Below are 25,053 nucleotides of genomic sequence, written 5' to 3' on the forward strand. Positions count from 1 at the left end.
AATTTACGTGCAGTAAATTGTGTTTCTACCTGCATGCTCCATATTAGTGGTAGCGTCAGCGTCAGCCATGGGATAAACGTCCACAAACTCCTTCTTAAATACAGACAGGAGGAAGGAGAGGCGGTAGTCCAGGCGGACATTCAGGATGAACTGGTGAAAAGGAAAGTGGAATTCAGTTACAATAACATAATTTTACATATAGGGTTTGAATGTCATTCTTTTAACTTTGCTTACAAACTAAAGGCATTTTGTGAGCAGGCCCTTTTGCTAAACACTGGTTGGGCAGTGTTTTATTTCTTGCAATGTTGTCTAATCAATATCTAATAAATTTCATTTTAAATATTGTACTGCATTGGAGGGGTGTACCTAAAAACAAAAAAGTGGCCACTGAGTGTAAAATGTGTTAAAATGATTGTATATTACCTGTAATATCTCCAGTATCTTCAGCTTGGTATCCATCACTGTCAAGTCCATGTTGTCGAGACTATCTTTACTGCCTCTTTGTCCTTCAAGCACAAGCGCTGGGCCCATTCCTGCCCCTCTGGGAACTGCACCTCCGAATATGGACTGTTTCCTGTTGAGGACCATGGTCGACATCATCTGACCCATCCCGTGTATAGAGCGCTTCACGTTCTTGCCTTAACAGAGAGAAGAAAAAAGACATGTCAGTGTAATTAACCCGACAATATTCGAAATAAAGTCAATAACAGTTATATGTGGGCACAAGGAGACCTCTGGGAACGAGTCCAAGAATGTTGTTGCTGGACGGTCCAGCAATATAACCACAGAGAAACACAAAAATGAGTCAGGAAATTGACAAATCAGCACAAACAAAAATTATATTAATGAAAAAGAGACATAAACAAGTAGAAAACAGCACAAAATGAAAATGAAAGGTGAAAATAACTGAAAAGAATCAATAAACAATAAAGACAAATGAAAAACTGCTTGAAACAGAGAATGAGCTAGACTTGATAAATACAGATCAAATGACCAGAATACAAATGCAGACAAGAGAGAGAGAGCAAAAAAGATTTGCAGAGGGGCCTGCAATTCCCATAAATTCATAAACAAAAAGACCTTTTCTTCATAAGGGAAGGAACAATTGCCAAGGCAGTCTTAACTTTTTATTGTGAGCTTTAACATTATAGTAGATGAATAAGTTATCAAGGTATCAAAGATAAATGTGCTTTTTTGTTTTTGACAGTGGACTTTCATTGGACTAAATAGAACAAGCGCGTTCAGAGATCGGTGCGAACTTGACCTTGAACTGATTTTCACCAAAATTACAGTTTGGGCTGTTATAATCTACCATCGCACAACATCTGAACATGATATCTTAAAATGGTGGAATCTAAACTGCTCACAAACAGAGATCCAAACAAACAGGACCCATTAGAATTTCCCAGTTCTTTTAAATAGAACTAATAAAATTAGGTAAGTAATTGAAGATAAAAATAAAGTTAAACTTGGCAGCAAACCTAAGCAGTATCAACAGACAAGAGAAACAATTCATGTGCTTAGGTGACAAAGTGCAAATGTACTGGAATGACCACCATGAACCTGAAAATGGTGCTTCCAAAGCAATGTCTGTGAAATCATCTAACAGTGTCTTATACTTTCTTTGTGATGTTGTTAAACAAGTTGTTGTTAAACAATCGAATGTCTTAGATTGTTACGGTATTTTAAGTCACCTGATGCATCATCATTGAATAAGAGACCAGCGTGTCCTGGATTGGGTCTGCAGTCAATGATGCCCAGCAGGGTCCTTGTGAGTCTGAGCAGCTCAAAAAAACTGTAGAAGCCAAAGTAGATCAAATGTCTAGCCAAACTCACCACCTGAAGGAAGAAAGGAAACGGAAGAAGTAATCACAGACAGTAGTAGTAGAACATTTCAGTGAAGTTGTAAGACTAGGGAGTAGAACCAGACCTCATATGTGAGCTTGTTTTTCTCCTCGTTATGGAATGGCACATCATCATTAAGGACGTTGTTAAGATACTCTTCCATGAAGGCCATAGTACTGGAGAACCGGTTCTTCTTGTTGTCTCTGCTGTCGTCCATGTTAGAGTCATAACTAATGATGACATAAAGAAATACCACAATCTTTGTTGTGAAAAAAGCAAGGCCCCAGAATATTCACTGGAAAGTAAGATTAAAAGTATCACATTGAATTGAATGACCTATACAGATTCAATTTCATGACAGTGTTGGAACAGTGTCAGGAAAGTCTTTACAACAATATTCAATTTTAAAGAAGTGGTTCATGATCCTGTCTAAAATATGTGTCACCAAGAAAGAGGCACATATGTGGTCCCCCTCTTTGTGTTGCACCTACGGATTACCTCTCACTTATTGTCAGTAGGGGTGGGTTTTGATTATCGATTTATCAATTAAAATCGATTCTAGCTTGGATAACGTGATATCGATTCATTGAATTGATTTTTTAATATAAATTTATTTTGCCCGAAATGCCAGAATCTCAGGTTAAACCTCACAAATTTTCAACAACCACCAAACAGCTAAAACAGTAAATGAGAGCAGGTACACGGATTCTGCACAAAGATGTAAACACAAAGCACGGACCCGTCGACGGATCAGAATCAGCGAGACGTCAATACTGAACAAATTTAAACTTTAAATTAAGCAAAATTGCAAAACGCTTAGCTGCGTCTCTAATCAAACCTCTGTAACTTTGCTGTGCTTCACTTCAGCAACATCAGGTAATGTTCATATGTTGATTAATGGTTTTCTTTTGTGTTTGATCTACTGCAGAATATTTTTATAAAATCCCAGGTCAGGAAAATCACCTTCACAGACAATACACCTGAACAGGGACTTGAACCCTGGACCCTCAGATTAAAAGTCTGATGCTCTACCGACTGAGCTATCCAGGCCCTGACAGTCATGTCAATGCTGACGCTAAAGCTTGAGCACAAGGGCTTCAAAAATGTCAGTATAAAATGGCGTCAGAGCTACTCTTCTCAACAGCTTTCCAAAGTGAAGTAGCATAGTCATTATCACCCTTTCAGAACACAAAGGGTCCCAACCCTGGGGACTCTGACTTACTGTACGCACGGATCATTTCCACAATCTTTTTGACCATTTGTGCCACGTAGTAAAGCAGCTATGACTGCTGGGCACATTACCTATTTTGGGATAAAGATGACTGTCAAGAATTTTGGAGCTCTTCAATGAACCCACGACACCATTTATAAGATGCTTATAAACAGTGTCCCCTCCGAGGTGTATTTCATTGAAATGGTGGTAAAGACTGACTTGTGTCTTCAACCTAGCTCACTGGCCACGCTTTGCTCTCCAAATTACAAAACGAAGATGCACGACAAAATGTCTGAAGCTCTACAAAATGAGTTATCCCGGCCATGGCCAGAAATGTCTCGGCAAAGTCTAAAGGCCAAACACCACATTTATGTGTAAACGACATGCCAGTGTTGGAAAAACTGTCAGAAACGCCTCTCAGAAAATAAATAAGAGGCTCATTTTCACCTTTTCTGAAAGCAAGTAGTTTGTGACATTCTCATGTCATTACGTTGCAATGTGAAGGAGACTAGTCCTGTGTGGTGTGTCACCTCAGCAATGGAATGAAACCTGGCTTTCAGATACACTACGGTTTGTCACGTAGGAACTCCGGAATGGATGACCAACACCAAGGTTTACGCAAGGTCTCCACCAAATGTTAAGAAGTGTGCTTTCCTTGAGTTGCAAACAGATACAACGCCTGAACAGGGACTTGAACCCTGGACCCTCAGATTAAAAGTCTGATGCTCTACCGACTGAGCTATCCAGGCCCTGACAGTCATGTCAATGCTGACGCTAAAGCTTGAGTACAAGGGCTTCAAAAATGTCAGTATAAAATGGCGTCAGAGCTACTCTTCTCAACAGCTTTCCAAAGTGAAGTAGCATAGTCATTATCACCCTTTCAGAACACAAAGGGTCCCAACCCTGGGGACTCTGACTTACTGTATGCACGGATCATTTCCACAATCTTTTTGACCATTTGTGCCACGTAGTAAAGCACCTATGACTGCTGGGCACATTACCTATATTGGGATAAAGATGACTGTCAAGAATTTTGGAGCTCTTCAATGAACCCACGACACCATTTATAAGATGCTTATAAACAGTGTCCCCTCCAAGGTGTATTTCATTGAAATGGTGGTAAAGACTGACTTGTGTCTTCAACCTAGCTCACTGGCCACGCTTTGCTCTCCGAGTTACAAAACGAAGATGCACGACAAAATGTCTGAAGCTCTACCAAATGAGTTATCCCGGCCATGGCCAGAAATGTCTCGGCAAAGTCTAAAGGCCAAACACCACATTTATGTGTAAACTACATGCCAGTGTTGGAAAAACTGTCAGAAACGCCTCTCAGAAAATAAATAAGAGGCTCATTTTCACCTTTTCTGAAAGCAAGTAGTTTGTGACATTCTCATGTCGATACGTTGCAATGTGAAGGAGACTAGTCCTGTGTGGTGTGTCACCTCAGCAATGGAATGAAACCTGGCTTTCAGATACACTACGGTTTGTCATGTCATTATCACCCTTTCTGAAAATAAAGGGTCCCAACCCTGGGGACTCTCACTTACTGTCAGCACAGATCATTTCCACAATTCAATTTGTGCCACGTAGTAAAGCACTCTTCTAAAGCCCAATCATATTCATGTTTAAACTATATGTTATAAAAACTCTAATTTCCTTAACAGGGATTTGAATTTTGGACCCTGAGTTTAAAGGCTCCCTTCTTCTTTGTGAGTCAGAGTTAGGGATGGGTACCGGTATCCGGTGCCATTACGGCACCGGTTCTGACATATACGGTAGTAACTAGGCCGAAAAGCAACGGACATTTCGGTGCTTTATTTCGGTGCTTTCTTTTCCTGAGATGTCATACACTTTGGATTCTAGCCAATCATTTTACCTTTGCAAGCACAGTAGGCGGGCCCAGGTACGTACTTCTTTTAGAGCAGAGCTACGGATTAAAAATGCCCAAGGCGAAACGTTCAAAAGTCTGGCTGTACTTCACAGCAAAATATGCAAACTCAGCAGCCTGCAACAAGTGCTTTAAGCTGATACTGTGATACTGTGCAAAGGAGGTAACTCCTCGAATCTGATGAAACACATAGCAACGTACAGCATTTTGTTAAAAGCCGAGAAATGCACCGTATTTGATAGCTTGCTGCGAGACCTCACACCGAGCACATCTACTGCGGGTGTGGTGCCTGTTATTGGACCCGGAGTTAGCAACATCCCCCAAAAACCCGAAGAGGAGAGTCCTGGCCCCTAGCCCTGTCAGCGTAGCAGAAATGATGAGGATGATGATGGCAGCAGCAGCCGTTCTCCTCTGCGTGAGTAGCTTAATGTTGTTCGTGTGTAATTTACGTTGAATAGGCTAACCACATTATTACATTAATGCATGTAAGGTGAACTAGCAAACACGGTCGTAGTTACATGCGGCTGTCTTCTTGTTTGATGGCAGATACTCCCTTCACCCTGGCCAAAAAGGCTAAAATGACCAAAGAAAAAGTGGGAAACAGCTAAATATGAGAGGTTTTTGGACAAAGTTTGTGTTTTTTCCATTGTTTAAGCACTGCTTCCAGCCAAGAGTGAGACCATATATGCCCTATAGCTGCAGAAAAGGCTAACATTGTTATCTTTTTTCAAAAAAACGGCTAAACATGAGAGGTTTTTGGACAAAGTGTGTGTTCTCCATTCTTTAAGCACCAGTTCGAGCACCGTTTAAGCACCGGCACCGTTTCAAAAGTACCGGTTTGGTACTGGTATCGGATAAAACCTAAACGATACCCATCCCTAGTCAGAGTGAATCAAAGCACAAAGCAACCACAAGACAACTATCACAACTTCTCCAGAAACATATTACTGCTTAGTAAAATCGACTTACTCTTTGATGGTGATGGAGGTTGGAATCTCAGTCCAGAGCCGGGCGAACTTTACAGGAGTCACCAGTTCCTGAGGGTCTCGGTCTACGTGAGCATGGAGCATGAGGCGGCAGAAGGATGCCCGGAGGTCAAAGGGAAGAGTCTCATCCATCATGCACAGGAAGATCAGCTCCACATCCAGCTGTTTGGAGATCTCATCTATTGCAAGATACTGACGGTCCAAACACATCCGGGCAAACAGCTTCAGCTGATACCTAAGGAAGTCCACAGAGGCAGGCTCTATGAGCTTTGCTTTTTTTTGTCCTGCTCTTGGATCACTTTACAAAAGTTTGTTGGATTTTTATGAGATTTGAAGTGAATGGCTGTTTTTGTTTGGCTGTACCTATAGTAAGTGAGGACGTTCTCATCATGAGCATTTCCTTGTCTTGCTTCCTGAGCCAGCTGTCTGATGCTTTTCTCCTGCTTCTCATTAGCTTTGTCTATCCACATCAGCCACACCTGCAGGAAGGGTAGAACAGACATTTTCGTAATCCCATCCATCTAATAAGTTGATGATGATGAAATGATGATGAAATATTTTATTTCAGTCAACAACAACAACAACAACAACAACAACAACAACAACAACAACAACAACAACAACAACAACACAGATGATCATTTTACATAAAAGTACTCAATCAAACAGTAACCAAAAAAGGAACAGGCTGAAGCCTTGTGGCTCATAATTATCCTATCCTTTACCCCCATAGGAATAATCAAATCCTTAACCAAGAAAATAAATAGCATTGATAAATAAGTTATATAACAGTCTGAAAAGAAAACAATGATAAATCAAGAAATTAAACCAACACAAAGTTATTCATCAAACCAAATTTCGATAACCTTGTATGATACAAATTTTTAAAATCTTCCTGAAAAATGACAAAGAAAAACACATCTTCAGTTCATCATTAAGTCCAGTCCATAATCTCACTCCCCAAACTGACACACATCTATACTTAACATTGGTTCTCACTTTAGGTATTTCAAACACATAAGCCCCCCTCAAATCATATTTTCCATCTCTTAGTTTAAACATACTTAAAATACAAATTGGAACATTATTTTTCATCACTCGAAATATCATTTCTAAAGTTTTAGAATATATAATGTCCATGAATTTTAACATAGATGATCCTACAAAAAACTGGTTGGTGGACTCCCTATATCCAACTTTATTTATTATTCTAATAGCTCTTTTTTGCAATTTAAAAATGGAATCCAAATATGTTTTGTATGTGTTCCCCCACATTTCCACACAATAGGTCATATAAGGCAAAAAAAGGGAAATATACAATGAATAAAGGCAGTTCTTATTCAAAGCATCTCGTTTTATAAAGAATAGAAATGGACTTGGATAATTTCCGTTTCACATGTTCTATGTGGGGCTTCCAACAAAGTTTATCATCAATAATTACTCCTAAAAGTTTTGTCTCATATACTCTTTCAATTTCAACATTATTTAAATTCAATTTTACTTTAATATTACTTTTACTACCTCCAAATAACATAACTTTTGTTTTACTTGCATTCAGTGATAATTTATTAAATACAAACCATCTATTTAACTTCATGAGTTCTGTTTCCACTGTTTTCAGTAATTTCTTTATGTCCTTTCCAGAGCAAAATAAGTTTGTATCATCAGCAAACATCACATATTTTAAAGTATTACTGGCTGTACAAATATCAATTATATAAAGTAAAAATAACTTAGGTGCCAAAACAGATCCTTGCGGAACTCCACAAGTTACTTTTCTAAGTTTAGATTGGAACCTATTATTCAAGTAACTATTTAACCAAAATTGTACAACACCTCTTAAACCATACCTTTCACACTTCTGTAAAAGTAAAGAATGATCTATCGTATCGAAGGCTTTACGTAAATCAATGAACACACCTATTCCAAACTGTTTTTCATCCACAGCCATTGCAATATTTTCAATAAATTCCATCACAGCTAGAGATGTTGAACGATTTCTCCTGAACCCATGCCGATGATCATTCAATAAATCAAATTTATCAATAAAAGAATCTAGTTTGTTTGCAAATAGTTTTTCAAGAATCTTCGAAAATTGAGGCAGTAATGATACCGGTCTATAATTTGACACAATCTGTTTATCACCAGTTTTATATAATGGGATCACTTTGGCAATTTTCATTTTATCTGGAAAAATTCCAGTTTGAAATGATTTGTTACAAATATATGTTACCGGCCAAAGGACACTATAAAGAACTTCCTCTAAGTAAGAACATGACTGCAGTAAAGACCAAAATAATTTGGTTGTCATTAATTGTTTAGTCTTCTTCAAATGTAATGAACCTTTCACAATGATATGAAAGTAAGTGATTTGTTTAGATATGAGATGTTTGCCCATTATACAATTTTCTAGAAATACTACTACCTAGTCACATGTGACTTTGCTATCAGACAGTAGGTATATTGTATTCAGTCCACAATGTGGAAAAAATTAATTATAGGGAGTCAATATACAAGAAAGGAGTAATGTTCATAAACTTTATGATCACTTTAATAAACATTACTTCAACAAGTAGTAGTCCAACCAGTGAACAAACATAAACGTCTGTTTCAAAATGACACAATTCTCATAAATCATAGCCGATGATGACAACAGATTCTCTGGCAATGATTGAGCAGTTTTCAGGAATATCAAGATGCTTATAATTTATAGACAAAATAATTACCTTTTAATGGGGTGAAAGCAATGAAAGCTGTCTGCTGTCACTATTTTCTGTGCTTCTCATTTGTGGTTTTGATCTTTGATTATTTTTTCTTGTTTCATTCAGTTTGTAATTAAATTTTGTAATTGTTGATGCAATTTTTGCTCTGAACTTTTTTAACCAATCAGTATTCTAGATAAACATAGTAGCCTACTGTGGTTTTGAAAATCAAAGTTTTCTGTGTCTTGGGAAACAAGATTTTGAATTGGTTCAATGTATTGTGGCAATGACCACAAAAGATGGACAAAGTTTCCATTTCTGATACATAAAGCCATTCCAGAAGTGCCCCGCATTATTTCTCATAACCAGCAGGCAGTGACTATGGTTCTAGTTGTAAAAACATGTCCCACTATACTTTACATAAATCTAAAGAAAAAATGTTCACTTTAAAATTATGGTCCCCTTTAATTTAATAAAGGATGATAAAGCAGCTTTACCACATAATGAGTGTGCAGTGTCCTATATAAACACCAAAATGGTTGCAGTGAAAACACTCAGCTTGTGATTTCACCAACAAATGGGTGGCGTAAATAAGACTACATCCGTCTTTTATATCTATGGTAATGATTTACAAATATACAGACAAACACACCTCATCCTCATCTCCAAAGTCATCCATTGCCATGTAGTCTCCTTGAACACCACCAGAGGGCGCCTCCTTTGGAACACGACGCCTGAAAGTAATTTTAGGAAAAGTAGTAAAGTAGATCAAGGTAAAGAATTAGAATAAAAGTTATAGGTCAGAATTTTAATGTAGATTTTCATTAAACTATCAAAACTATGTAGAATAGATGCTCCCAGTCTCACTCTCTCTCTCTCGTTCTCTCTTGCTACATATATACTATGTATATATATATATATATATATATATATATATATATATATATATATATATATATATATATATATATATATATATATATATATATATATATATATATATATATATATATATATATATATATATATATATATATATATATATATATATATCTATCAGGGCTCTAGACTAACTTTTTTGACATGGGCGCACTGGTGCGCTAACTTTAAAAATTTGGGCGTGCCGGCACAAAAGTTAGGCGCACTCAAATTTTTCAACCGCATCGCTTAACACTGCAGTTTTACATGTGCACTTTCTTTGGGGAAGTCCATACAGACAATATTCATTTCTAAATTATTAACTAACAAACTTGTGCTTAAATTGCTTTGTCAATATTGTAGAAAATGTTAAACTTAATCATCATCTTGGCTCCTCTGACGACCTGTTTGCTGCTGCCTGCTGCTGAAAGGCAGTGGGGAGAGGGACACTTGGGCAGTGCATTTATTTCAGCATATAATGTGTTTTCTGGATACTTTGCTGTTTTTTCAGCATTCAAAGATTGATGGCACCGTGTCAGAGCTGGCTATGAATTTCAGATGGATCAGGCCTTAACTTAACACAAAAGTTATCAATAGTTCTTTTCATCTTTTCTTATTACCCACAGCTACATCCACTTCTGTCAGGCCTAGGCTGCTCACTAGGGCTGGGTATCATCACTGATTTCTATAATCCATTCGATTCCGGTTCTCAAAGTCCTGATTCGATTCAATTTAGCCTCAGACAGTCAGAAATATTATAATTCTGATCATTTATCAGCACTGATACATGTGAGACTTCATCAGAATTGTGAACATCACAGCAGATGCCTTTGTGTCAAAGTAACTGAGGATAAAACACAGAAAAACATGAAGGAGATTTTCTGGTCTGGCTTTTTATAGCAGATAACCTTAAAATATTCTGCAATATTTGCATTTTGCATAATTTTAAAGTTTAAATTTCTTCAGTATTGAACAGCAGAAATTAGGCTTTCTTGTCCGAGGTCATTTAAGTGAAAAAAGAAAAGAAAAGAAAAAGACAGCGGCCGACAGCGCTGTAAACAACGGTAGACTGGTGGGTAATAAGCGAATGGATAATGCAGAAAACAGAGATTTGAGACGGGAAACTGTTCTTGATGTACAGAGAGAGAGAGAGCTGTGCATGAAGTGTGATTTTTATCGTGGAGGAAGCAAAACAGCAAAAGTCAGAGGGAATTCATGACGACATTGATCAAATGTGAAGCGTAGTTTGCTGCTTCTTTTGCTGCTGGCTCGGCGAATTTTGGTTGGAGAGACAAAACCTGCAACTCAGAATCAGCGCAAAAAAGACGGAAACACAGCGCGGACCCGACGCATCAGAATCGCTGAGCTCCGACGGCGTGTCCGTGTTCGGGCTGTCGGGTGAGAAAGCCGAGAAAGACAAAGCTGATTCTGATGCGTCGGGTCGCTCTGTGTTTACGTCTTTGTGTGGAATCCGTTAATGAATAGATATCGCTTTATTCAAGCTACTCACCTCTCTCTTCCACCTGCACTTTCAACTGGACCACGGCCAATCAGAGAGGTCCCGCCCCTGACTATCTCTGATTGGTTTAGTCCACGATAAATGGTAAATAAATGGTAAATGGCCTGTTTATTTATATAGCGCCTTTATGGTCCCTAAGGACCCCAAAGCGCTTTACATATCCAGTCATTCACCCATTCACGCACACATTCACACACTGGTGATGGCAGCTACATTGTAGCCACAGCCACCCTGGGGCGCACTGACAGAGGCCAGGCTGCCGGACACTGGCGCCACCGGGCCCTCTGACCACCACCAGTAGGCAACGGGTGAAGTGTCTTGCCCAAGGACACAATGACCGAGACTGTCCGAGCTGGGGCTCGAACCGGCAACCTTCCGATTACAAGACGAACTCCCAACTCTTGAGCCACAATCGATGGCGATAGGGGCATAATGTGTGTCTGTTGTTGACCACACGGAGAGTTGGTCGCAAATATTTTTTTTTAGTCGCACCACTGAAAAATTTGGTCGCTGCAACCTGGCAACTGCCTCAACGCTACCCGAAATTTAGCCTCCCCCACCCTCATTCAGATCTGGCGTTTGGAACTATTTTGGTTTTCATGTGAAGCATGACCCTGATGGTCAGCACGTCATGGACAAAAGTAAAACAGTATGTCGGATGTGCCACGCAATGCTCAATTGGTGGGAACTAGTGTTAGCGCAGTTAGCTCGTTAACGTGTTGACGCCGTCCAGCCCCACGCACGGGGCGATCCGCTGTAACTCGTTAACGGAGATTTGCCGCCTTATGGCGTTAATGTCATTTTAACGAGATTAACGCTGACAGCACTCGTGGGAACACAACGAATATGACTGCACATTTACGCCGACATCATCCTAGTGCAAAGACAAGTGTAAGCAAACAAAAACAACAAGCACGCATGCTACAAACTTTACCCGAGTCATTTAGACAGCCGTCAGCACATGATTCTGCTTATGGGACCTGATATGTTTAATATGCTGCTGAGAATATCGCCCAGAAGAAGCGTATAGTATAGCTTTTATTTTGGAAAGAGCCATTTCTCTGTAATAAACTCTTTTTTCCAAAGATGAGTGATTTCTCCATCAGATAGATTTTTTTTTTTTTTTTTATTTTGTTGTTTCAGCAACATTAAATTTAAAAACTGTACTTTTGAGTTAAAATATATATTTATAATTTAAATAGATGACATATTAAAAAGGCATGAACATTTTTTTTGTATCGAAAAAATATCGAACCGTGACACCAAAGTATCGAACCGAACCGAACCGTGAATTTTGTGTATCGTTGCACCCCTAATAGATATATAGATATATATATCTATATATATATATAGATATATATATATAGATAGATATGTAAAGACAGATTACACACACTCCTCAATTTTTTCTCTTTTTTTGTTGGTGGGGTGGGGGTGCAAATTGAAAAATCTCATTCTCCGAAACTAAACTAAGTTTGACTGCAGTGCCCAGAGGGTAAGGTAAAGTGAGTTTGGTTAAAGATCCTTATTCCCTCCCGCCTCACTCTGTCTTAATGAGGATGTCCTGGTTTTTGGGGTCCAGTACACATTTACAGATGAGCTCCTGGGTGACGGGGATGGCCACGTTGTTGGACACACACAGGTCTGACAGGTAGTCCAAAAACCTGCAAAGTCCAGGAAACACCAAGTCAAGTAGTAAAACAGAATATAACAAACCAGCACTTTATTACCACTTTCAAAAGTAAAAGCTATAACTTTGGAATATATCACTACTTGGATTTGCCCAAAAAATGTAATCATCCATATCTAAGGCAGACTGCAGGAATTTGAGGATTTTGACTTCTGCAGGGGATGAGCAATAGAAAAGTTTTCCACCGTATAAAGAAAAGTTCCACGATCCATCCTTATTAGAAAGTCAGGAACCATTGCTGCCTTGGTGTTAGAAATTTTAATCGCTTCACGCAGTTTGTATCTTTGGATTGAAGATTCAAAATCCTAGTCTAATCTGCACTCAGCATTTAGTCGGGATTGCTACTGTCTCCGTGCATACCTGGGTTCTCGGTTCTTGCGGACCAGACTGACAAAAGTCTCCACCTCGGTCTTGGTGATGTGTTTCTCCAGCAGTTTGCGGTTGTTGTGCAGCAGGGCAGTGATGGTGTCCTCAGCCAGGATGTCATACCCAATCTGACTCTGCATCACACCGAACTGCTTCGCTATATACTCCTGGAGAGGGGCGAATTTTGAGTCTCTGTGATCACTGGTATCTTCAGCTGTTCTACCATTAAGAGCTTTATCAGGCATCAAAGTTGTGTCATTTTTAGCATTTAGTAGCTGATTTGTCATTCTGCTTTCCTAAATGATCAAAAGTAAGAGCTTTTGGCTTACAGTTTTTTCTGAATGCTTAAACCCTAACTGTGATTATAACACAATTTCTAAAACTATTAATACTTATAGCAAAACCACTCACTGAGTTTGCCAAACTAAAAGCACAAACACTGCTTTGCACTCAGTTTGCCATTTTGTAACACACACTTTGCAAACCTGTAGCTACAATCCACTGCACAGCACTCTTTTTGCAGAACTGTGAACACAACTCACGGCTTTACACTCAATTTCCAAATGATCAACGCACTCCTAGCAAAACTATACATATTTAAGGCCATTATTTACACTATTTTATCAACTGTCTGGCACACTGTCACATGCGAAAACTGTTTTAGATAATTAGTTCACTTTGCAATCAGCCTAAGCACTATAATACAGGTAAGCTCTGTGTGTGGAGTACAGTGGAGGGAGCAGGAAGAGTGAGAAGTAGAGGAGGCCGAGGAGGGGGGAGAGGAAGGGTAAGAAGAGTAAGAAATAGAATTGCTGATGACATCAGAGCTACAATAGTGGACCATGTAATCAACCATGGAGTGACCCTGAGGGAAGCTGGCCAACCGGTTCAGCCTAACTCGAGCCGCTACACTGTAGCAAGCATCATAAGGACATTTTGAAATGAGAGTCGGTTAGTACAGTCACTTTGCACTGAGATTTGTAGCACTGCCATGCTAATGAGAAACACAACAATACCATAGATGTAAAAATACTGAAATTGTTACTTTACAGAATTGCTAGACGACCAGATGCTGGGTGTAGAGGAAGCATGTTCACTGCAGACCAAGAAACCCATATAGTCATTATGGCGATTGCAAATAATCCTATACTTGGAAATAAACACTTGTGTTTGTTTTGATGTGTGTGAATAAACACCAGTACTTGATGTTTGGATCCCTCTATGCTTACGGATCTATGACAAAAGTATGAGCTCAAACTGACATAGCCTACCTTGTGCACAGAGAAAGCAAAAGCCAGATGTGTTTTTTATTCATACCATCAGTGTGTAGTTGGTGCATTGTGTGCTTATTAATGTGATGGCTTGTGTTAACTGTTGGATACGAAAATACCATTTTGACGAAGGTTTGGAGAGTTGAGCAAGGTTTATTAGCTTTTGCAAGAAAACTACAATGTTTTGCTGATTTGGTGAAGGGTTTTCTTATTTGTGTGTAGAGTTTTGCAAAAATTGCCAATAGTTACAAAAAATGTGCTCAAGCCATCAGAAAAAACTGTAACACAGAAAACACCGGGACAGCTCCAAACTCTTAAAAGTCTTAACGTTATAAAGCTAATAAAGACTTGAAACAATAAAAACTAGTATGAATGTCATCGTCCCCCTCACCTGGTTCTTGCGGTAGTCATCCTGAGAGTGCCGGAGGACTCTGTAGCTGAGTCTGAGCATATACTGGTAGGGAGCATTCTTCTGGTCGGCCAGCTCCTCTAGACACAGCAGAGGACTTTCCCCTCCTGGCCGGTCCTTAAAGGGGGCCTTCAGGATGCCGAAGATCTGATCAAAACACACAACCACACACTTTCAGAGAGCTGGAAGTCCTTTAGGAGATGGTGTTTGTATTATTTGATGTTGCACTTGGGAAGGAGTCCAAGGAAACTGGTTCAAGAGTTGGCACAGGTTCCAAACCATCCCTTGTACAATTTTACTGGAAAAGGTGTGTGAGTATTTTTAGGATCAGACCTGTTTGAGGATGTTCTGTTCTCTCATGAGCTTTTGTCTCTCTCGGTTAGGTTTGGTCATGACTACATCCAGGACAGGCTGCCCGCTGTTAATGACGTCAGCCACAAAGAAAACCACATCTTCCAGCAGCTTGATGGCATACCTGACCAACAGAAACACCAGAAAGCATTAACTCCTCCTCAGTGCTAACAAATAAAGTAAACTTTCCTTTCCACGTGGCTCATTACTTGCGGTCGTTCTGGCTGATGAAGCCCTGGCTGAACTGGTCCACCACAGTGCTCAGCATGGCGCTGGCATCATTGGCAAAGTCCAGATCTCTGATTTCCATCACAGGAACGGAGACGATGGCGAACGCTTCCTTGTCCTCTTTCGTGGGACATGTCCCCAACTGCAAAAGAACTTACATGAATATTAAACATACACTTCAAAGAGTAACTTCATCTTTTTGCTATTTCTGGTAAAAATTCATGTTTTTGTGCATTTTTTAATTGATGGTTTGGATGAATGGTTAATTATTCTTGACTGTTGGTTTTGAGGCAATGACTATTAGTTTAATAATGATTATAAATAATCAGTCATGTAGACTATTAACCAGGAAACAAGAGCAAATGTCTATTCCAACTGGTTGAAGCTCAAGGTGACATCAACAAACTTCTTTTGTTTTGTTTGGCCACCATCTTAAAAGTCCCAAATATTCCTTTGTCAGATTTGACAATACCAAAATACCAAGTATTTACAGTTACTACAAATGTTTTTGTAATTATAGTTCCTTAAATTAAATGGAAGACTAAATCAGCTAAGCACCTTTTTGCAGCAAACCTGATCATAACTAAGACCTCACCATGAGCCTGATAGGTCGCTCCTCATCAATATCAATGGGGACGTTGGTGCTCTGGATCCAGGTGTTCGTGCAAAGATGCCTCAGTCGCACGTAGGAGTTTCTGAAAGATACGCACCCCCCTGTTTTAATCCCTTCAACTTTATTCTGAAGTCTGTGGGCTCCTCGTTAAAAACTAAAACTAATGTCTGTCATACAAATACAGCTTAAGAATCATTGTCAACCAATGTCTTATATATTATTTATTCAAAATTTGTAGATCAGTTTCACAAAAGTATTTATAATTCATTTTTAATAGTTTCCCTGTAAAAACAAACAATCTGAAATGAGAGTTCCCCATAAAAATATAACAGTTATTGGATATTTTTAGGGGAAATTTAATGAGAATACAATCAGATGTAAAGAAACAGCAGCATATAACAGCAATATAACGAGAAAAACACTTTATCAGATGATTTAAAAGATTTGTTTTGTTTTTTAAAAGTTGGAAAGATGAGGACATAAAGCTGCAAGCTTCTCTTAAATCTTGTTTTTTATTTTTCCCTTTTTTCTGTGAAGTACAGTGAAATAATTCTAGAAGCATCATTCTCTTTTTTAGACAAACAGTCATTGTGTATTTAGTTGAAGAGCAAAACGGATTCATTAAATTTACATTCAGTCAATTACGATTTTAAACTATTTCATAAAATTTCATGACCTACATAATTAAAATGGTTTCCCAAACCAGACACACACCCAGTACACTATTCAATGTCTTACTATCTGAAGCAAAAGTCGACCTCGCTCCCATAATGTCCTTATCCTCTAAGGTCTTTTACTGTGAAACATCTGCAGGAAGTTAAAAGACTCGTGTGTTCCTACCGTGGTACGAAGGAGTCGGTTTTCTGCAGCGTAGTCGGGTCGAGCTCGAACAGCGAGGCGATGTCGCTCCCATGAGGCACCGCGACCAGCTTGTACTTGATCCTCTCTCCGTGGGACCGCTTGTTGCTACGGCTACCGTCCATCTACAGAAAGGTCAGAGGTCAGGAATAGGATGCAAAGGGGTTAAAATAGTGATCAGCGTGGACTTCATACAGAAGACGCTGTTTCTCCAACAGGAATTTTTTTGCTGTTTCTGACTGCATTGATCTTTTATGAACTTGAAAAACACATCAAAATGAGGCAAAAGTGTTGGGGCACTTCCCGGAAACAATATTTCATTTTTCCTGAAAATTTTGAAATGAAAATGTCTTTGCTTTATATACCTGAACGTAAATGTCATCAGAGGAAAGTCAGACACAAAGTGTCCCGTCTCCTGCAGAGTGTAATTAAAACCTAGCCCTTTCAAAATAAAACCTGGACGACTGCTCTGACTTACAGATGCCTTATATCTTATGTGTCATGGAAGAGACTCACCGAGGAAGACAGCTCCACATTGTCTCCTTTATAACCCGGGTTCTCCTACAACAACAACAACAACACAAATGACAGCTCTTCAACAATGAATTTATTGGATGAGCAGCTCTTTCCTTTCCTTCCAACAACTCTATCAGAAAATATGATCTTAAAAGACGTATTATTTATAGATAAATAATTATCAACTAGCATCTACATCTACGAAACGCTGAGGTAATAATGACTGTTAACTGTTGTAGCAAAACTACTGCCATAGCGTGGTGTTTGGTATTTGCTTTAAAGGTCAAACTTCATTCATGGACTGCTTCTTTAGTCTGCCAGCATGATGTAATAGTTACCTCAGCAGCCAGGTAGTTTCCAGTGGCCAGGTGTTTGAAACGGTAGAGACTGTTCCAATGTCCCGCCCCTCCGCGGCATGGGTCATGATGGACAACCTGTCAAACCAATCAGCACATAGAGAAAGAGTTTAACACAAGTGCAAGTTTAGAAGAAATTCTAGAGTATTTGTGTACTTGTGTGTGTTTGTTTGTGTACCTCAACCTCCCACAGGGCGTTGGAGCTGGTCGCCGATGTTGCTGACTGTCTCAGCGTGGTTCGGAGGAAAACGTGGAGTTTGCTCTTGTATTCATCGCAGGTCAGAAACTTTTCCTGCTCAGCGTGAAACAAACGCACCACGTCGCCCTGACAGAGACAGGAAGATCTTAAAGGAGGACTGAAGGACAATTCCTTTGGGTTTGTCTGCAAATCTCCTGAGCCTCTCCGTGCATTTATCGTTTATCTCTGAAACAATGTTGGTGACAAACAGCGCTCCTGCTGGCTCATTGACTTACTGACAATAACTCTGACTCTTGGGGTGAATTTCAGCATAAAACATGCAGTCACAGAACTGTACTATGCAAAGAGTTTAAACAGGTCCCAGAAGTCGGCTGCCCCTCCCTGAGCCCAGCTCTGCTGGGGGTTTGTTCCTGTTAAAAGGGAGTTCTTCCTTCCTACTGTTGCCAAGTGCTTGCTCACAATTTTTTGGGGGGGGGTTTTCTGCTTTTTTTTGGATATAGGGTCTTTTACTTACTATATAAAGCATCTTGAGACAGCTGTTGTGAGTTGGCGCTATATAAATAAAATTAGATTGAACATGATAGTAAAAAAAAAAAACCCAACAAGTAAATCTCAAAACTGACCCTGAAAAAGTAATCTTATAATCTTCACTTGGATAGATTGAACCAGTAACCAGGTCACCATGATTTGTTTACTGGTCCTTTTCCATTGTCGCTATTGTTGCATTTAATGACCCGATACACCAAACGAGGACAAAACAAATAATAATCAGAGGCAGTAGTCACAACATAAACCTATATTACACCAGTTTTCATCTATTTTTTAAATATAATTTTTCTTTTAGGCATGATCACTGTCACAGTTACAATCAGCTTTATCAAGATGATCCCATGTTGATACGATGATATCCTCACGGACATTATATAATATTTCTGACAGTCTGACAACATGGGTTCAGACTCAATTATGACTCCAGCAAGACCTGGTTCTGATAGAAATCCCATCAGCTGTTTGCTTGCATCACAGCTACACCCTCAGCTACAAATATTCCAACAAATAAATAAAAAGTAACAATGTTTATTTAGAAATGAAAACTAAAAGTCGGAAAATGTTAACAGCTGCAGGCGAGGACCCCACAAAGGAACAGCAAAAAACAGGGAAAAAGACTTTAAATTACTGAAGTTATTGTTCAGATGTTGTTTTAATGTCTAATTTGAATATATGCATGTGAAAATTTAAAATCTATCTGTGGCACTAAACATGACTTCATTTTTAAACACTAACTGCATGCCTGTATTTCTAGTGCACTTATACTGTGTGCAGTGTTGCTTCCCTGTGAGCTCACTCACTCCTTTGAGGACTTCCTCTCTGTGATCGTTGAACATCATGAACAGGTTGATCTTCCAGCTGGTGTTGCAGTTCACAGAGTTCACCTGCAGAGGGCGCAAACATGCTTTCGTTAGGGTGTGGGAAGAGCAGCAGAGGCAGGGTACATTTGTATAATCAAACACGTTGATCAAATCAAAACATTTGTGTTTCTTTATGTTTATTTTAACGTTTTGTGCTTTGAATCTCTTTCTAGCCTAATACTTGTGTTATTTCTTGCCTCATCTAATGGCATTTATTCTGATTTCAGATTTGTTTTTACATTATTAAAATATCTATTTTCTCATGTTGCATTATATTTATTTAGCTATATGACATTTTACCTGTTTGTGCTACAAAACAGGTTTATTGTGTTTAATTTTACAAACTGTAACTATGGAATTTCCAGATTTTAGGATAAAACAGATCTTATCATTTTGTCTCTTTGTAGGCATTTGTGAGTCACTTTACTGTGAAATTCATTAGAATAACAGAAACCCACGGGCCACTTGAGGTACTAGACAGTCAGCAGTTTCCCCACGCGAAAAATATTTCTATATATCCAAAGAACGCGCTGCTTTTTCTTTCTTTTTATTGATTTTAAACGGTTTGTTTTAAGAAATCATTAAACTTAACATGTTAATAATTTTCCAGAAGCCTCAGTCTTATCATTTAAATAAATAACTGCAGACTCTGCTCACAGTAACAATTATATCACTGGGTAAAATGCAAGCCATGTATTTTCCTGTCATCATGGGAAATGACACAGTGAATATCCGGAATGTGAGAGAATAACCTGCATGCCATCTCTAAAAAAAAGAGGGCGCCAATGTCGGATTCCTTTGGAAATTTAAGGGAAATGACAAATGCTGAATATTTCTCTCAGTTTTCTGATCGTCACTTTCTCTCACCTCTTTGCATCCTGGATGATCGGTCAGTTCGTAGTTTGAAGCGTGCAAGGGCTGACCAGCGTTCACCGGGTTCAGGATAACTTTATCTCCCACCACCACCTGCAGCAGAGAGCAGACTGAATACTCCGTGACTATGGATCTATTATATATATTTTGATGCTCTGATGGTGGCACTAAAAATGAAAGGTCAGGCTGTCGCCATGAGCGCAGATTTTCCTGTAATGTGCAACAGTATTTCACAGATGTGTGCGGCCTAATGTGCATTTACATTGTCTCCATTGGCACGCAGCTTCCAGAACGGCTGGATGAAGAGCCAGGAGCCTTCGTTTCCCGTCCCGTCCAGAGTGACTCGCATGGCGTTCTTCTCCAGCAGAGCCGGCAGCCGTTTGTTCACCGTCAGGTATTTGTTACTCTTCATGTGGAGCAGCTGCAGACATATATACATCATCTTGCACTGTATGTCACATAGACAGCATTTAGAAATATGTCACTAGGCCATTATATAACCAAATGCCAATTAATGTGCCACTAAAATAGTCCCCAGTATAGTGAGCAGCTGTTTTGGAAAGAACAGAGCCTTTGTTGTTTTTTTGGTTTGTTTATTTTGCTTTTGATTACACCTGAAAGGTTTTTAAAAGGTTTCTGGGGTGTTTGTGATTCAGCGACTGTTCTGGAACCAAGATCTTTACTTTGTCTTTTTTTTTAAACATACTGGGAAAAAGTGAACACAAATCAAAGAACCTCAGGTTTTTTGCTGCTCTGGTATTTAAAAGAGACACTACTGTACATTTGATAACATTTGAAGGAAAACACTGACTTTTTCACTTCTTCATTAGGATTAGATCAGTGTAACTAAAAATATTTTCATGTTTAATAAAGAGTTTTGTATTTTTTTCTTTCAGTTTTGTTGAAACATTTGCAAGAATTACTTTTGTTTTCAATACTTTAGTGTTGGGAGCTTCAAGTTCACTAACACCGAGTTAGTCGTCAACCTAGAAACTCACTGCACTCGTGGTGTCACAGATTTGCTACATGAAGACAAATAAACATCAGAAATGATTGGAGTGAATTTTTGCTTCTGTGTTGCTTAGTTAATAAACATAATAGACACACTTTTCCATTTCATGGCTGAATGTGTTTAAACCTAATCTTTTGCTTTTCAGGTTAGTGACAGAGTCATACGTCCTACACCTTAAAAACAAACACACGCACTGACCCACACACACACACACACACACACACACACACACACACACACACATTGGGTGTGGTATCTTCTGACTGAATCTTAGATTGTTAAGATAAATGTTTCTGTGCAAAATGTGTGTGTGTGTCCGTGTGTGAGAAAGAGAGCGGGGGAGAGTAATGACAAGAGGTCTTCAACCCTGAAAGGGGGTTAATATTGACACTAACAGATAACGTCATGTACATACACACTAAAGCAGTGCTCCTGTGTGCGTTTTCGTGTGTGTGTGTGTGTGTGTGTGTGTGTGTGTGTGTGTGTGTGTGTGTGTGTGTGTGTAAATGATCATACAAACACCAGCAGGGTCGATTACACCTATAAAAAGGGGAGCAGAGGCGTGTGAATCACCTGGTTATCATGGCAACTGATGTCGCCCGCTAGCAAAGAGTAGCAGTCACAGTGCAGACACTGGTTGGCTTCAGAGCAGGAAATCCTGATAGACAATTCAACTGTGCAGACGTGCTCTTATATGCAGACGTGTTCAGACGTGTAGCCTGTGAGTGCCGCCTAACATCACCACAGTGAGATTTACAAACACGTCTGCAGTGACCTGGAAACTTGTTCCTTTTGAACTTTTAAATGTGCAGTAAGTTGGATTTTGGCCTCTGCTGGGCGGTGGGAAAAAATTGTTGTAGATAATGTGTTATGATTTCTTTAAACTGCAGCTGCTGCACACAAAGGACATTAACATTACAGACACACCATGTGTTAAATTGTTATATGTTTGTTATGTGCTTATTTTTAGTGTAATTCTTTCCCCACAAGGGATAAAATAAAAACCTTTATTACAAAATCCATCCATCCATTCGCTTCCGCTTATCCTTTTCAGGGTCGCGGGGGGCGCTGGAGCCTATCCCAGCTGTCATAGGGCGAGAGGCGGGGTACACCCTGGACAGGTCGCCAGTCTGTCGCAGGGCCAGCACACAGAGACAGATGTTTGCATGTTTGTTATGTGATTATTTTTAGTGTAATCCTTTCCCCACAAGGGATACAAAAAACTTTTATTACAAAATATGCATGAAAATGAATTTCAAGCATGGATACTGGTAAATGACATTTTTTTAATCCGTATCAATATTCAGCCGATGTGGCGCGTTTAGCTAAACTGAAAAGGGATAAAAACACAGAATCAGACCAACTGATAGATAAAGTAGCATAAGAGAGTTTTTAGCAATGTGTTAAATAAAATTAAAATTTATGACTGGGCCATCAGAGATGTTCTGGGAGGGAAGTCGATGAAGAGAAAGTTAGCAAACTGTTGGCTAACTCAGAGGCTACCACTGAAAGTTTTCGCTCTCATAATCTTATGATGGTGTTCAGTCATTGGCTAAAATCTCACTTTTCCATTTTTCCAGTGTCAGTTAAATGTCACTTCTCTCTCACCACCCATCTGAAATTGAAGAAAACAGCAGTATGACCTACTAACAGGAGGCTCTTAGGAGCGCTGTGAAAACGAGGTCATGCACGCTTCCTGTTAACGATACTGCCAGTGGGCACGGGCCCTTATGGCAGCATTATTACTTTCAACAAAAAGTTTATGTGGCTGGTTGGTTACCGGTCTTTATGACAAAAAGGGCCAATCTATCTGACATGACATTCTGTGTCATATGTTCACTCAAAATAAGAAAAATGAACCCAAGTTCAGATATTCTTCTGGATCAAGGGATTTATATATAAGGAATATTCAGCATTAGTGAATCCTTTTAAAAAAAAATCATGGTTGTGTCCACCTAATGAAGGGAAACCTAAGATTTGCTCTCCTTGACTGAGCCATTACAGCTTCTTTCAAGTTACAAGAACTCGTAGAATAACTAAAACATTTTCCAGCTTTTGTTATTTCCACTGTACTGCAAGCTAAAGTTCCATAAAGCTGAGGCAAGTTGACACATCAAGACTGCTTTTTGAGTCATATCTAGACACAAGAGCATAAAATGAGAGGATTGACATGCAAAAAAGAAAACTTGCAGTTGCTTCTACGTTTTATGTGCCCATATCAGTCAAGCTGCTGTCAGGTCGTGTCAAACAACGACGTCTTTATGGTACTTCTTGTCATTGAACATTTCTGTCTCAAATTTCAGCTGAATGGTTTATGTAAAAAGTGAAAAAGGAAATGTCTGAACTTCACTGACACAGCATGTGCTCATAGAAAGAAGCTTACTGGGAAAAGTAAATACATCCAGAGGGCGCATGATGTTGACTGAAAGTCTGATATGTTTTGTCTTTGGGTTGGTTGCATTGAAAAAACATGAAGAGTGAAAACAAATTGATGAGTCAGATGCAGGTAAAGGAAACAACTGCAAACGTTGTTTACCTTCAGTCATGAGCAGGTCACGAGGCAACATGATTCTGGGCTCCTCGCATCCTTCCCTGATAGGCCTGCTACCGTCTTTCTCTGTGCCATTTCCTTCTTCCCTCTTTATTGATTACATGTTTCTTTGTGGCAGGTTTTTGTCTTCTTTCGTGTCTTTTTAAAATAATTTTGGCATTCGGGCATGTGTTTCTGGCCATTTTGTGCCAGCTTTATTTTTGGTTTTGCATTTCTCTGTGGAGGGTTTCCTCCTGCAGTCATTCAGTCACTTTTAAAAAATATAAAAATGAACTGGATGGCTCCATTAATCAATGGAAATGACAACAAGCAGTGTACTGGAGAATATCTGCTTGATCATGAAATACTGTGACCAATCAGTCATACTAAATGTTCATCATTGTCTGTGTTTGGTCTATAATCACATAAATAGTCTACAAATCTTTGTGCTCCACTTCATTCGAATGAGAAATAATTCATTTACCTGTATGACAGTTCCATATTTGACCACGTCTCCATGGACTTTCTTGTTTTCTGTCTCGTTTTGCTTCTGCTCCAGATTTGATGCATGCTGCAACAGACACAGTTAAATCCAATTAAACACAGCTCAATCTAATTAAACGTCTGCCAATGAGCCCTCTCTCAGGTTGATGTATAATTTGACAAATAACAAACCACCAACAGCAAGTGTGTAGTCATATTTCTCTGTTGATGTACAATGATACCCAAGAATATCTATGTTTCGCTTCGCACAAAAACTGTAAGCACGAGGATATGCTAGCCTAGCTTCATCCTGTCAAAGCCATGTTATTTTTGTACTGGGCAACTTGGAAGCGTTGGACGTGATTGTGCTTCTGCTGAAATGTGTGCGTTACCTGTAGTTTTTGTAGCAGAACCACATCACCAATCTTGTCCTTCTCATGTTTGGCTTGTTTGGCTTTCCAGAACTGTTTCTGAGCCGAGTACCGACTCATAGGACAAACCTTAAACAGGCAGTCTGCAAGATGAAGAAGAACAAGAAGAAGGCACTTTCTTTGTTATTACATCACAAAACCACCTGCAAGATAGAAGATAAGAATTAATGAGAGTTGTTTAGTTGTATAATAGATGAAAACTGGAATTATATATAGAGATGCAACATATAGTCAACACAGATAAAAAAGGTCATGTCATATTTAAGCAGAAATGGCAAACATCTGATGGATTGGTGAATCAATACTGAAAATAATTTGAACTCATCCTTATGCTGAGTGCTGCCTGTTTATGGGCTTATTTCCCAAGGATCAATTTTAGGACCTAAA

At 39.2% G+C, this 25,053-nt stretch overlaps 1 protein-coding gene and 2 non-coding genes across 3 annotated transcripts in view; all 3 read right to left on the minus strand.

Annotated features, from left to right (window-relative positions):
- Positions 1-25,053, minus strand: part of itpr3 (inositol 1,4,5-trisphosphate receptor, type 3) — an 86,952-nt gene that overhangs the window by 28,569 nt on the left and 33,330 nt on the right. The window contains exons 4-25 of the mRNA XM_039604455.1: positions 24,628-24,749; positions 24,237-24,323; positions 20,473-20,631; positions 20,205-20,303; positions 19,278-19,361; positions 17,908-18,054; positions 17,712-17,807; positions 17,374-17,418; positions 16,840-16,982; positions 15,982-16,081; positions 15,368-15,528; positions 15,141-15,282; positions 14,790-14,954; positions 13,122-13,294; positions 12,616-12,735; positions 9,287-9,368; positions 6,296-6,411; positions 5,916-6,167; positions 1,931-2,075; positions 1,695-1,839; positions 424-638; positions 30-150 (exon numbers count right to left, since the gene is read on the minus strand). Coding sequence (XP_039460389.1) covers positions 30-150; positions 424-638; positions 1,695-1,839; positions 1,931-2,075; positions 5,916-6,167; positions 6,296-6,411; positions 9,287-9,368; positions 12,616-12,735; positions 13,122-13,294; positions 14,790-14,954; positions 15,141-15,282; positions 15,368-15,528; positions 15,982-16,081; positions 16,840-16,982; positions 17,374-17,418; positions 17,712-17,807; positions 17,908-18,054; positions 19,278-19,361; positions 20,205-20,303; positions 20,473-20,631; positions 24,237-24,323; positions 24,628-24,749 — 2,919 coding nt within the window. The remainder of the gene's footprint in view (positions 1-29; positions 151-423; positions 639-1,694; positions 1,840-1,930; positions 2,076-5,915; positions 6,168-6,295; positions 6,412-9,286; positions 9,369-12,615; positions 12,736-13,121; positions 13,295-14,789; positions 14,955-15,140; positions 15,283-15,367; positions 15,529-15,981; positions 16,082-16,839; positions 16,983-17,373; positions 17,419-17,711; positions 17,808-17,907; positions 18,055-19,277; positions 19,362-20,204; positions 20,304-20,472; positions 20,632-24,236; positions 24,324-24,627; positions 24,750-25,053) is intronic.
- On the minus strand, positions 2,823-2,895 carry trnak-uuu. Its single transcript has one exon. It is a non-coding gene; the product is annotated as a tRNA-Lys (tRNA).
- trnak-uuu lies at positions 3,735-3,807 on the minus strand. Its single transcript has one exon. It is a non-coding gene; the product is annotated as a tRNA-Lys (tRNA).

Source organism: Oreochromis aureus, linkage group 20 (genome assembly GCF_013358895.1).
Source record: "Oreochromis aureus strain Israel breed Guangdong linkage group 20, ZZ_aureus, whole genome shotgun sequence".
Taxonomy (NCBI): Eukaryota; Metazoa; Chordata; class Actinopteri; order Cichliformes; family Cichlidae; genus Oreochromis; species Oreochromis aureus.